The sequence below is a fragment of the Elephantulus edwardii genome, unplaced genomic scaffold, assembly GCF_000299155.1.
Source record: "Elephantulus edwardii isolate Elephantulus edwardi_28Jun2011 unplaced genomic scaffold, EleEdw1.0 scaffold00078, whole genome shotgun sequence".
Taxonomy (NCBI): domain Eukaryota; kingdom Metazoa; phylum Chordata; class Mammalia; order Macroscelidea; family Macroscelididae; genus Elephantulus; species Elephantulus edwardii.
In genome coordinates, this window is record NW_006399828.1 from 3,228,480 (window position 1) to 3,243,729 (window position 15,250).

A 15,250-nucleotide genomic window follows, 5' to 3' on the forward strand; every position below is an offset into this window, starting at 1 on the left:
CCATCCCCTTTTCCTTATGAATCAGGGTGAAGTCTCTCTCAGGGAGGAGTGATAGGGAATGGCAAAGGACACACTGACAAAGGAGATTAATCAGAACTGGTTTTGACAAGCACTATGGCAACTGGACAATTAAAACAGACATTGGGGGGGGGAGAAGAACGAACTGGGGAGGAGGGTAGAGAAAACAGTGCAACAATAAATTAATGAGAACCCAAAATCTCTGAAAATGTTCATTAAAACTAATAAAATTTAACAATAATTAAAAAAATGGTGCAACCCCTATGGAAGACAGTATGGTGCTTTTTCAAGAAGTTGGAAATACAAATACCATCTGACCCAGCAATTCCGTTACTGGGAATATAAAGAAACCATAACTGCCACCCGAGCAGATATATGCACACCCATGTTTATTACTGCTTTGTTCACAAGAGCAAAGAGTTGGAAATAACCCAAGCACCCATCAACAAATGAATGGACAGAAAAATTGTGGAATATTCACACAATGGAATACTATTCAGCACTGAAAACCAAGAACTCATGAAATAATATACAAAATGGGTGATCTGGAGGACATTATGCTGAGTGAAATATCTCAGTCACAAAAGGGCAAATACTGCATAGTGCCACTGTTGTAAAGCAGGTCTGACATCAGAGTTGGGGGGAACCTAAGAAAAGAGGGGATAAATAATGTATGCTGTATTGAAACAGATGAGGGAGAGAACTGTTTAAAATGACAAAATTACAGAAAAAGAAATGCACAGTCAAGTGGACTGTGGACTTGGAAGAGGACTGTATCACAATGAAAGAATTTTTTTCTTTTCAAAGAGAAAAATGAACTGGGGGGAGGGGTGGGCAGGGAGAAAAATATACAACAATGAATGGAGAAACAATTAAATTGAAAGAATATGTTGTAAAAAATATGTATGTTGCATTAAAAATCATTAATAATAATAATCAAAAAGCAGCGTAGCTCCTTACCACTAGAGAACTAGAGCTCCCTCATTCATTAGGCCATTGTTTTAACTTCTTGAACTTCAAGCAGAATGACAGTTGAACACCAAAAATATTTCTAACACAGAAAAATTTTAGTCTCAGACAACTTTACCAATAATTCTTTTAAAGGACTGTGATATTTCGCATACCTGAAGACGCAGCTCTTTTTCCTCTTTCCTGAGCCATCTGGCGAATTTTCTTTTTCAGATCAAGTCGTTCTTCCTCTAGACTTTCAATCTGCAAAGTATGAAGTATTAATATTCTTGTTTAGTTCAATAAAGACAATAATTATTTTTATCTCAGCACTTACCTCTTTCAGAAGAATCTGGTTTTCAGCTCTGTATTGCTGCTGTTTTACTCTTTTACTATTCCTAAATTCCGTTAAATCAATCATTGACTTCGGCTCGAAGCCTAAAATTGAAAATAATATCATTAAAATATCAACATTTATATGTACTTAAATATTATCTATGACAAAATTGCAATATAGTATCCTTTATCATAATTATTAATAGAAATCATGACAAAAACGCATCTTCTCAATATTTTAGACATAAAAGAATACAAAAAAAGAATGGAAGCAATGCTTAGAAGGAAAATACCCCTATGATTAAGTTCTCCTTTCAACTAACCAAATACTACTGAATTCCATTTTTTACAGCTTATCACCAGGTTATACTAAAACTATTCTAAAAATATTGTTTATTACAGTGCCTGGCACATGTTGTTATGTAGCACCGAATCAGAACTTATTGACAGCTGACCCTCCACCAGGTATTCATTCAGAGCCAGTAAATCATATGAGCAGAGACATCTTTGTCCTACAGAGCAGCTGGTGAATTCAAACCAGGCATCTTAGGATTGGCAGCCATAGTAGTCATTGTTATTATTATTATTATTATTAATTGTTTTATTATTACTAGTTGTATATTCACAATATAATTTGCTAAGTAGATGTGCTCTAAATTCTAGGTATCAAGACTGCAAAAGGGATTATAAATCATAATTTGGAGACTTTCACTACAGAAAATCTAGTGGGCTCTGGTGACCTAGGGGTAAGAAGTTATGTATGCTGCCAATGCAAAGGCCAGTGGTTTGAATCCACTAGATGCTTTGTGTGAGAAAGATGAGCAATCTTTTCCCATGCCATCGACAACCTCTGAAATCCTACTGGAGGGTCAGCTATAAATCCTTTCCGATTTGATGGCATGGAACAACCATAATATTTGTGGCAGGTGCAGAAATTGGTAATTTAATGTTAAGAATTTCAGATTCTTGTCTACTATGATCTGGTACATTAAATTTATCAGAATAATACCTCACGGCCCTGGTTCAACTTAAAGTGCTAGTTTAGTCATTTAAATATTTTGTTTTTCTTTCCTCTAGAGAATAGTCATTTTTAGAGTCATTTTAACTCTAAGAAAGCATAAACTTCTGATATCATGAAGTGTAATGAAAACAATACTTAGATTTGCATTTTCATTGTTAATTAGTAATTTAGCTAGAACTGCCAAAGTTAACATTCACATTAAAAAATATTTTCTAGAATCAATGGTGAATTTAAAATATTCAGCTATTTATAGTGTAAAAACCAAATACTTAAGTCTGAAAAAGTGTAGCCAGTATTTCTAAATGTCTATTTTAATGTATGTGAAACAAAAGTGCTTTGTAGACATTACTCATAAGATACTAAATTCCTTTGTGAACTCCATTTCAAACAAAGCAGCTCTATTTTTGGTATTAAATATTTTTACAGAAGGATTCACTTGAAAACAAGCATTTAACTATTTTTTAAATTAAATAACAATAAGCAAATAAGAAAAATTCACCAAAACACTTGAAAATCTGTTTAAATGAAATACATACCAGTCCTAGGAGAGGGACATCATGCTTGGGTGAGCGGAGAGACAGTTTAAGAGAAGAAGACCTTCAATAAGATGGACTGATTCAGTGACTGGGGTAACGGGGGTAGGTGTGTCAGAGACAGTGAGACTGGCACAGAATAGAGCAAGGTTTAGAGCTGTTGCGCATAGGGTCGCTATGAGTCGCAGGAGACTTGACGATACATAACAACACATGTATATGTAGCTTACCTGCCTGCTCTCTAAGTGCCTCATTTTCATCAAGGAAATCATTGATCTTCAACTCCAGAGTATTGATTTCCTTTGTCAATTCTTCAATTTCTCGATCTCTTATTTTAATTTGATTTTTACAATTCTTTATTTCAACAACAGCATCTTCTAAGCCATATACTCCCTATAAAATGTCCAATTTAGTTTACATATAATATGCTTTATTGAGACACATTTATCAAATTCAGTAATTTATTTTCTTTCTGTGAAAAAATATACAAATGTCTAATAGGGTGTACATCTTTAAAGTGTGAATTTTATTGTGCATTCATAAAACAAAATCAGTAATAGTGATAGAAAAAGGAAAAGTAAAAATTCTAGTATGGAGTCTTAAATAGCAAGATGATTATGAAATATTATGTATGTATAAAATTCCTATATAGAGAAAAAGTAAATTTAAGAGCAAAGCAATTATATGAGTAGAGATTTAAGACATCAGTTGCCCGATTCAGTTTTTATTCTAAAAGATATTTTTTAAAAAGTACAAATGAAAGCTGTGTTGACACAACAGGTTACAAATTATTCCTGCTATAATTTTTACCATTTACCTAGAAATATTGTATCTACATAGTGACAGTAAAACATCTAAACCTGCAGCATCACCAAAGCTGATTAACTGGGAGAAATGGTTTGAAAATACTTCAAATGAAGTGCTGCTCAAGGGTCTGAAAAGTTTAACATATCTTTTGAACAAATGATACTTATTGGAATGTTTTAAAATGTAAGCAGTAAACAGCACAAGATAATCTAATCTTGAGTGACAGGAATGACTCTAACTAAGCTGCTTGACTGAAAAGGTAAAAATACATACCGATTCATAATCTTTTAATCGCTTCAGAGCCTCAACAAGTTCTTTATCCTTTTCCCTTGCATCAGACTCAGCCAGCTCAGCTATTCTCTCAGCCTCTTTGGTTTTCTCTTCTAAACTTTGTAGTTTTGACTGAATTTTCATATAATGAGTCTGTTGTGAAAGGCTTGAAGCACCTACAGGGTAAAAACCAAAATATGAATAAACTGCATTGCCTTCTTACAGTCCTTAAAATCATTCATTCTGACCTTAAAATCATTCGTTCTGACTTAGTAAGGTCTGAGAAGAGATGCTCTGTTGCTAAAGAGCTCCCTTAACATAACAATTTTATATTGGAAAAGTAAAAGTTTTCTATTTTATTAATACCATTTGTATATTTCAAGAAATTCTTCTTAGCTGAAGGATTATAGTTGTGTAGCACTGTATTACGAAGATGATGACTGTAGCAGTAACTATTCTCTCAATGCTGCTGAGTTGGAAATTGACTCACAATTAATCCTCAGCTGAGTTTTCAGAGGCTATAAACTAGACGAGTGAGTGAGGAGGACATGAAGCACTTGTTGCAGAAGATCAAGGAATGCAGCCTTCAGTATGGATTGTGTCTCAATATCAAGAAAGAAAATATTCTTACCACTGGACCAATAGGTAGTGTCAGGACAGATGGAGAGGAGATTGAAACTGTCAACAGCCTCATCTTGCTTGGATCCACAATTAACACCCTTGGTACCAGCAGTACCAATAATAAGGAGACACAATGCACAGGGAAAATCTGCTGTTAGGGACCTTTCCAAATTATTGAGTAGTCATTTCAGTTTGAGGACTAAGACACATCTGCTTAAGGCCATAGGTTTTCTGATTACTAGCTATGTGTCCAAGACCTGGACAATGAATAAGGATGATAGGAAAAGAATTGATGCCTTTGAGTTGGTACTGGAGAGGAGCACTGAACATTCCATGGATGGCCAAGAGAACAAACAGGTAAGTCTTGGAGAGGGTGCAGCTAGAGTGCTCTTTGGAGGTAATAATGAGGCTTCACCTCACAAACACTGGACATATTGCCAAGAGGCGCTACTCCTTGGAGAGGAAGTGTGGAGGGTCGGCAAACGAGAGGAAGACCCTCAATCAGGTGGATTGACACGGTGACTGCTGCAATGGGCTCTTGTGTGTCAGAAAGTATAAAGATGGCGCAGAGCAGGACTGGGTTTAGATCTTTTGCTCATAGGGTGGCTATGAATCATACTGAACTCAATGGCGCCTAACAAAAAAAAAACAACAAAGTTGACGAGAACAGACTACTCTTTGTTGTCCCACAGACAAGGCTGGTTTTGGGTTGACAGAGTAACTCTTTGCTAGGGCACCAGAGTTCCCAAGACTACCCAAATACTCAGCTACTTTTTGTTAACTGTCACAGAAATACACTGTTTACCTGAACAAGTATCATTTTCCACTTCTATTCCAGCAGCCTAGAAGTGACCATGTAGTGAAGTTTGGCTAACAGACTATAAATAGAAACCAGCTGCACAACCAGTTGTTGTTGTGGATTGCTGTCGAGTTGAGCATGACTCATAGTGACTCCTTGAACAAAAGGCCTAATGCCTTTCTGTAACTATTGTCCTTTCTCCAAGTCCATAGAGTTTCCATAGGCATGTGTGTTAGGAAGTTGATGCCACTCCTTCTTCCAAACCTGTTTTACAACTGGGAGCTCAACCAAACACTGTCACCTTTGGGAAACCATTATGGCATTTCACACCCCAGTGGCACAAGGTTCAGCATCACAGCAAACCCAGATTACCTCAGTACAGCAAATCTGGCAAACAGTGATGTACAAAATAGAAGAATGTTCCTCCAAAATATAGCACTAGTCTCAGTTAGTAGTGGTTAAGTGTCGTCAGGTCGAATATGACTTACAGCGATCCTATGAAAAAAGACCTGAACTTTGTTCTACAATTAACATTATGCTTTTATGCTGAGATGATTTTTACATGGGGGCCACTTTTTTTTCTGCATTCCATAAGTACACAGATATGAAAGTGGGAGCGCAGTCTCCTCAGAACGACGAGATGTAGACAACAAGCTGAGATGGCTAGAACTAGACACAAGATGCCAGATACCTGTTAATTATGCAGCTGCAATACCAAATTTTGAATAAATGCATTAACTTTAATTACTATCAGAAAGACATAAATTTCTAGCAGAAAAATATAAATTTCTGTATTTAATATATCACTGTGTGGGATTATTCTGTCACATGCGGCTAAACTTAATCTTGGCAAATAGCTAAAAAATGTACTCTTTAATCAAGCTCTTTAGACTACAATGTATTATTACTATCACTCTAAAATTTATTGACAGATAATTCACATGTGTTCATAACAAACACTTACTGACAAAGTATATTATTTATGTAAGTTCTTGGCACATTTCTGCTCCAGAGGCTGTCTGCTTATTTCTACTACTTATAAGTGCAGTTTCCTGCTGACTAGGCCAACAGTGCTTCCTTTAGAAGCACTGCCTTCAAAGAAAACATAGGCATGGCTCACTCCCTTATCTTTTTCAAGTTTTGTTCAAGTTTTGCCTATAGATCTAAATTGCAGCCTTCACATCAATGATTACACACTTACACACTTATCGTTGTGTGTTGCTGAGTTGGAACCAACCTCTAGCTGGTCCTCCAGCAGGTTTTCAGAAGCAGTAAACTACACTAGAGATTGCCCATCCTTCTCCCTTGGAGTAGCTAGTGGATTCAAATCACATTCTTTTGAGACTGCAGTGCAACTTCTTATAGATAGGCTACCAGACCCCCTAAAGTTTTGCCTATACAGAATACACAATATCCATACTTACTATTTTCTCTTTACATGTTAATTCTTAGCAATTATAATAAACATCATTAATTTATTAATCATTTGCCATGCTGCAAATAAAAATTGTCTCATTCTTTGCTGATTATTGTCTGTTATGTACTATTGAGTAGGAGCAGATCCACAGCTGACTCTCCAGCAGGTTTTCAAAGGCTATAATTACATGGGAGGAGACTGCCCATTTTTCTCATGTGATGGGTATGAATCATGTGCTTTGGGGCTGGCAGTTCTCTGCTACCGTGCTGTTCTATGTTTGTTTTTTTGTTGTTGTTGGTTTTTTTTTTTCTGTTCTATTTTTTAATAACCAGCAAAATTTTGCTTGCATGTGATGTTAACATTATTGCTCCATAATGTCTATGTTATATTGGCTCACCTTTTATGGCAATGGGAATAAAAATGTATCTCTTCCAGTCAATTTTCCAAACAGATTAAGGGAACACTGCATGATTTAAAATTAAGAAAGGTGTGTGTTAGGGCTGTACCTTTCTCCAAACCTATTCAATCTGTATGCTGAGCAAATCATTCAAGAAGCCAGACTTAATGATGAATGTGGCATCAAGACCAGAGGAAGACTCATCAACCACCTGTTTCAAGCAGATGACACAATCTGCTTGCTGAAGTTTCAAAGATGTGAAGTGCTTGCGGCAAAAGATCAAGGACTACTGCCTTCAATGTGAATTACATGTCAATATCAAGGAAACAAAATCAGAACCACCAAGCCAAAAGGCTACATCATGACACATGGAGACTGAAGTTGTCAATGATTTGGATCCACAATCAAAGCCCTTGTTATCAGCAGTCAAGAAATCAAAAGACCGGTTCTGAAATGTGTTGTCAAGGATTTCTCTAAGTCTTAAGAAGCAAGGATGTCAACTTAAAGACTAAGGTGAACCTGACTGTAGTCAGTCTTGCTATATGAGTATCTCATAGATGCCCCAAAGAACATGTTGGTCTTAAAGAAAGTGAAATCAGGGTGCTCCTTGGAAGCAAGGATGATAAAATGTCACACACTTCAGACAAATTTTTAGGAGGAGCCAGACTTCGGAGAAGGGCATTATGCTTGCAAATGTGGAAGGTCAGCCTTGAGAGGAAGACTCACAAGTTGGACTGACACAGTGACCATGACAATGGGCTCAAGAGTGTTGCTGGAGATAGTGAGGATGGTGCAGGATAAGGCAAGATTCAGGTCTGCTGTTCTTAACATCACTGTGAGTTGCAGTCAATTCAGTGGCACATATCAACAGCAACAACAACTAGTGTTTTCTAACATGTAATGATTACAGGAGCAGTTTGACAGACAGGGTGGGTATGGACTGCAGACTTTATAGTTAGCAGTCAAGCATCTGGCCACTGTGCTACCAAGGCTCCTCTCATAAAGATTAAAACTAAGAAATTCCCGCGATGTAGGTCTACTCTATTACATGGGATCACTGAAAGTCAAAATAAACTAGAGGAAACCTAAGAATATCACAAAGCAAGATATCTAAAATTACTTATATCCTATATAGTTTTTAAACTATGATAAAATACAAAAGAAGAAGGCTCAGCAATATATATTCTTGATATAATGTCTTTTCTACTCATTTTTTTAAAACATAGCATACAAAATTTTATGAACTTATAAAATGTTAAGGTACCTTTGTTTCTGTGGAGTTCAGTTTTCAAATCTTCAATAATAAAAGTATTTTTTTCCATTTCTTTTGTATATTGTTCTACTTGCTCGGTGAGCATCTTAATTTGACTATCTCGTTCTTGTACTCCCTGGATTTTCAAAGGTCACAGATTAGCATTTCATAGACATTAAGATTAGCATTTCATAGACATTAACATGTATTTTAAAACACAAAGACAAAAGTAAGACTCTTCTTTTTCAATGATAATGTAGAATAGTTTCTGAGAGATAAAACTTATATTTTTCTATTTACTTTGCTCTGGTACGCCTAGTTGCGCACTGCCAACCCAAGGAAGAAAGGTTGAATCCACTAGCTTTTCTACAAGAGAAAGAAGGATAATCTTCTCTCATGTGATGTAAGGCTTCTGAAAAGCAACTAGAGGGTCGGCTATGAGTTGTTTCTGACTAGCAAAGAATGAGCTATTGTTGAGTATACTTCTACTGTATTAGACAATGTTCAATAATTCTGCTTAACACTTTAAAAAATGGGTAAAATGGGCATATTCTGTAAAACAGGAATTTCAAAACTACTTATAATTTTTAGGTTCTTACTCTATTTCTTGTATATACTTTATCTCCCATCCAACCTAATGTTTTTTGGTTTTGTTTTGGTTTTTTTTGTCTTAACTTACTAGTTTATTTACAAAGTTCACATACATTTTTTTTGTTTTATTTTTTCCTTTGTTTTGTATCATCAAGTCGGATCCAAGGGACACAGAAGGAGATTACCCTTCTTTCTCCAGCGGAGTATCTGCTGGATTCAAACCATGTACCTTCGGGATTGCAAAGTAGCTTCTTGCCACTAGGCCACCAGAGCTTCCTCAATGTAATCTTTTAATGATTTTTAGTCTTCATGCTATTCCTCTATTAGCTCTTTTACTAAGTTTTGTTTTTCCATGCCAGAATTTAATTAAAAAATACTGCATACTATAATTTTTCTTACTGTTCACTTTCCAAAATTCTTTCTTCTTTGGTCTATGACTAGAAAGCACAGATTACAAAAGTGAGAGTTCACTGTGTAAAAGTATTTGCAGGGTTAGCTTGCAGTTGGCTTTCGAAGCCATTACTTTAGCCCCCTATGGTCTCTAGCTACCTTAAAAGTGGATACATGATCTTGTATATCATCAACAGCTGTGGAATTAGGCTGAGAAAGAGAGTGCTTCCCACATTGAGCAGCAAGACTTGAAGGAGACTAGAGAAAGACCCTGAGGAGAGGCAGACCCTGGTGGCAAGACCCTGGTGATGGTAGTAGAGAGACTAGCATTGCTGGGGAGAAACTGGAGCAAGGAGCCCTGAGATAAGGGCCACAGTTAAAGGTTTTGCTCTTCTTGCTTGATGATGGAAGGAGAAGCTGACTAATAACTGCTCTAAGGAAAACTCTGCTGGATAATTGAGGAAACCAGAGGCTCAATGAATTTGTGCTGCTGAACTGAAACCAGAACTTTAACTTATTAAACAATTATGTTTTGCTGTTAATCTGGCTTGGGACCACTGCACTAAATCTAGACTTTTATTGTGAGATAGTCTTTGCCTCTCCCACATTCCAAATTATTTCTCTAATAAATCTCATTCTTGGTACCACAACTGAGTAAAGTCTGCAAGTCAATAATGAATACTGAACAGTGATTGATGCAAACAGGTGCCGGAGCATAGGAGGTGGTGTGTTTGACCTAGAAGTTATTTGTTTATTGCTATGGATATTACTGATGGGGACAGTTCCCTCTTATGAAGCAAATAGCAGTCAGGCTCAGCCACTGCCAATCTAACATTGCACCTGCTCCTCTTATAGTTTATTTTTTACCAAACAGAAAACTTTAATTTGGCACAAATTATAAGAAAATTGTTAACTCATTTTACATTTATAGAGGATTTCAGCACTAAATAGGATAGCTGTAGTATAGTAATCTTTAATAAGAGAATAAAACTTAAAAATCATTAAAAATAAAATATCTTATGAAATTATTCCCAACCTAAACAATATGTATAATACTATCTATATTAACAAAGAAACCAGATAGATAGATAGATAGAAAGATAACTAATTCTAACTCCAACTCTAAATTTTACTTCATTTTTTCTGGGATTAGAGAGGATAAAACATTTTAAACACTCTCTAAAAAAAACTTGGTGATACAATGGTCAAGCATTTAGTTGCTATTGCTAATCAGTGACCGGTGATTCTAATTTTCAAGCCACTCCATGGAGAAAGATTTGCTAGTACTTCTTTAATTAGTAGAGTTTGGAAAACCTATGGAAGCAGTTCTACTTGCTCTTATAGACTCACTAGGAGTTGGAATCAACTGGACAATTATGTTTAGTGCACATCACTTGATTAGGCATAGGGAAAATTTGACATAGTTCAGAGTTCCGTTCTCAACCAGGCTGAAATTGATAAGTAAAATTTTGAGTTACTTTTACCTGTTGCAGAGCCATAACATTACTTTTATCAGCATCAAGCTGCGCATTTTTAAGTTTCTCCCTCAGATTATGTAACATTTGCTGATATTCAATAATTTCATCATCTTTAGAAGACAAAATTAACTAGAAATAAACACAATAAAATCAGTTATATAATAAATAATAAACTATTCTTTATTTACAATGAAGATTCTAATAATCAGCAACGATCAAGGAAATAGAAGAAATCAAATCCTTTGACGTAAAAAAATATTAGCACCTTCAATCTTTCAACCTTCCTTCCTTCAGTTTATCACCTACAGTTCCAGTAATATATTGTTCAAAAAATATAAACTTTTCCTTTTAATAAAGTCAATCTTTAATCTTAAATTTTAAAAAATATTTATAAGCAAGAAGATTTAAATAAATACAAAAAGTTTTATGTAATTCTTATAAAAAATAATTAAAATGTCACGAGACATTCTCAATTAATAAAGAGGTAGCGTGTTTTCTTGGATACAAGGAACAGCTATCACCAAGATACTAACTAAATCTAGAAATATAAACACATGCAATCAAAGGATCAATATGATACTTTTAATATTTTTTTCTGGTATTTAAGGAGCTCTTCTGGTGTCAATCTGGAGACTAAGGTGCGTCTGATTATAGGCCACAGTCTTTGCAATCACTTGTTACGTGTTAGAGAGTTGGACAATGACTAGGGAGGATAGGGAGGAGGAGAATTGATGACTTTGAGCTGTGGTGCTGGAGAAGAGTAGTGAGTGTACCATGGACTGCTAAGAAAACAAACAGATTCATCCTGGAGAGGGTTAAACTGGACTGCTCTTTGGAGGCAAGGATTCTGAGGATTCGTCTGACATACTTTGGACATGTTGTAAGGAGGGACTGGTCATTGGAGAGGGACATCATGCATGGTAGGGTGGACGGACAGTGCAGGAGGGGAAGGCCCTCTATGAGGTGGATTAATTCAGTGACTGGGGGAATCGGGGTAGTTGTGTCAGAGACAGTGCAACTGGCACAGGACACAGCAGGGTTTAGGGCTGTGGTACACAGGGTCGCAATGCGTTGCAAGCGATTCAATGGCACATAACAGCAACAACATTTAAGGAGTTGGATAAGTGTTTATCAATATCACATAAAAATGAGAAAAGCAGCTTTTTCATCTATTTAAGCACAGTAATTTTAAAAAGTACAGATGATTAAAAAATAAATCACATAACAAAGAAGGTTCAAGAAATAATCTCAAACTCAACAGAAATAATGTATATTTGCAATGAAAGTAAGAAGATAAAATAGTTCATGAATGACATTAGTTTAGTAAGGTAACATCTTATCATAATGTATCCAAGATCACTCCTTAAATCAAATTGAAATTAAATGTGCCACAAATGTTTAAATGTTAAAGATAAAGCCAGAAAATACTATAAGAAAACCTTGAGAAAGTGACTTTATGTTAAGAAGCCTTTCTGTTAACAATATAAAGTCTAAAAACATGTAAATAAATTAAGCTACACAATGTAAAAAGAAATATCACATAGGAAAAATATAGAGACAAATGTAAAAACTAAAGAAATACATTTATAATATATATGACGTTTCTTTGATGGCTTAGGATAAACAATTGCATTGCCAAAGGTAGGCAGTTTGAATCCACCAGCTGCTCCCCAGGAGAAAAGATCAACAATCTTCTCCCCTGCAATTTACTGCCTCTGAAAAGCTGGTGGAGGGTCAGCTATGGGTCAGTTTGGACTGAACAGTACAACAACAACATGATAATTGCAATGCAGCAATTTATCACTGTAAAAACATTAATCTACTAGTATATTCAATAAAATTTCTTACACTCAAAATTGAAAGCACGTTTAAATGTCAATTAGTAAGGAGTCAACTAAACAACATTCACAGTTACAAAGAAAAATTATAGAGATAAAAAGCAATACTACTTGAGATATTTTATTATATTGTTTGCTTAAGAGTAGGAAGGGAAAGGATGAATAATGAGCACTGCATTGGACTAGGTAAAAGGAAAGTCAATGTAAAATGACTGGACAATTAGACAGCATGTGTATTGCAAATAACAAAGGGACAAAATGCTGAAGTAAAAGAGCTGAAGAGAAGATTTTAAAGGGCAGTTTAAGAAGGCAGAACAAAGTGTTACTACTGAAGAATAAAAAGAAAAGAATTAATTAGGCATTTCTCAAGTTGAAGAGACTGAAAAAAATCAAAGCCTAAAGTTGCAACATTGAGAGATGCTATGGGCAAAATCTTGATGATCCAGGAACAATTAAAAGATGGAGGGAATATACAGTTAATATACTAAAAAAGGAAGGAGGAGTGGCATCCACCTCCGTAATAGCTTGCCTCCGGAAACCCTATGAATCTGGATAGAGGATGAAAGGCACCCAGGCATCAAGAACTCTCCTTCTTAGGGTCGCTATGAGTCACCTGCGACTTGGCAGCACTTAACAACAACAATACTAAAAAAGAACAGACTGAAGCTGAAATATTTCAGTAAGTACCATATGATCAAGAGATAATGGTAGTGAAAGAAGTTCAAGTTTTACTGAAAGACTTGGGGTAGTAGGGAGGCCCCAGGAATTAATGAATACCAGCTCGCATGTTTCAACCAACAGATGCAGCTCTGGACATGCTCACCAGTCTATGCCAGTTCTCCTTCCTGAGGAAGATGATTCAACAGAATGTGAAAATTAACAAACAATATCATTAATATCATATCTTGCTGAAGATCATTCAAGAAAGGTTAGAACATAAATAAAGAAGTACCAAAAGTCCAAGCTGAATTTAGAAGAGGTCTAGCACGAGGGCCACTGCAGATGTCAAACAGATCCTGGCTGAAAGCAGAGAATATTAGAAGAATGTTTAATTGTATTTTATTGACTATATAAAGGCATTTGACTGTATAGATCATAACAAATTATGACTAACACTAAGAAGAATGTGAATTCTGGGCACTTAATTGTGCTTATGTGAAACTAATACCTACACAAACAGGTCTTGGGTGAACAGAGCAAGGGAAAAGTAGATGGTATAATATTAAAAAAGCTGTTCATTGGAGTTATATCCTTTCTCCAAACCTACTTAATCTGTATGCTTAGCATATCATTCAAGAATCTGGAATTTATGAAGAGGAATGTAGCATCAAGATCAGATGAAGACTCAAAAATAACCTACATTATTCAGATGACACAATCTTGTCTGCTGAAAATAAGGAGGTGAAGCACTTGCTGCAGAAAATCAAACACTTATGTTTTCAATATGGATGCATCTCCACATCAAGTAAACAAACTTCTCACCATTGCACCAATAAGCAATATCGTAACAGATGGAAAAAAGACTGAAATAGTCAATGGCTTCATCTTAGTTGGGTCCACAATCATCACCCTTGGTATCATCATACAGGAGATGAAAAGACATACTTCATTGGGCAAATCTGCAGTCAGGGATCTCCCCAAATCACTGAGGAGTAATGAAGTCAATTTAAAGAATAAGGTGCATCTAATTCAATCAATTGCTATGTATCTGAAAGGTGGACAATGAATTAGGATGACAGAAGACGAACTGATATCTCTGAGCTAGCTGTGCTGTTGGAGAAGAGTCCATAGATCACGGACTTCCCAAAGAATACACATATCTTACAAAAAGAATAGACATATCTTAGAAAGAGTGCTCATTAGAGGCCAAGGTGACAAAGCCTCATCTCACATACTTTAGGTTTATTGCTAAAAGAGGCTATTCTTTGGAGGGGGGAATTATTCCTGGAAAAGTGGAGGGTTGGCAAAAGACAGGAAGACCTTCAACCAGTTGGACTGACATAATGACTGCATCAGTGGGCTCAAATGTGCCACAGACGATGAGGATGGCACAGGATAAGAAAGAGTTTAGGTATGTGCTCATAGGGTCACTATGAGTCATACATGACTTGATATCACCTATCAACAACAATAATTACCAATTTGGAGCAGGACATGCATTATGGCATAAACCAGGGTAAAAGGGGAAAAGTCTATAAGAATGAGTGAATGAAAAACCAATTTTTTGGCAGTTTTACTGAAATCACAATTAAAATAAAGAAAATGCAAAAGAGTAAATCTAACACTACCACATCCCTCAAAAAAATTAAATAGATCAAACTCACAAATCCAAGGGCTAGAAATCTATAGATAGCAGGTCAATCTGTTATAACATCTATTATTATAAAGTGTTACTGCTAAAAAGACTCACCACTTCATTTACTTTTTTTCTACGGGTGCTTTTCATGCTACTAAAGCAAAGGGTAACATGTACTAGATGGCTTACACAGCTTAAAAAGATTTATTCTGTGATACTTATTGTAAATTATTTTATT

The 15,250-nt window shown here is 35.7% G+C and overlaps 1 protein-coding gene across 1 annotated transcript in view; it reads right to left on the minus strand.

Moving 5' to 3' along the window:
• Positions 1 to 15,250, minus strand: part of CEP290 (centrosomal protein 290kDa) — a 170,968-nt gene that overhangs the window by 137,113 nt on the left and 18,605 nt on the right. Inside the window, exons 11-16 of the mRNA XM_006889524.1 lie at positions 10,885 to 11,007; positions 8,432 to 8,555; positions 3,937 to 4,109; positions 3,087 to 3,249; positions 1,304 to 1,404; positions 1,143 to 1,230 (exon numbers count right to left, since the gene is read on the minus strand). Of these exons, the coding sequence (XP_006889586.1) occupies positions 1,143 to 1,230; positions 1,304 to 1,404; positions 3,087 to 3,249; positions 3,937 to 4,109; positions 8,432 to 8,555; positions 10,885 to 11,007 (772 nt within the window). The remainder of the gene's footprint in view (positions 1 to 1,142; positions 1,231 to 1,303; positions 1,405 to 3,086; positions 3,250 to 3,936; positions 4,110 to 8,431; positions 8,556 to 10,884; positions 11,008 to 15,250) is intronic.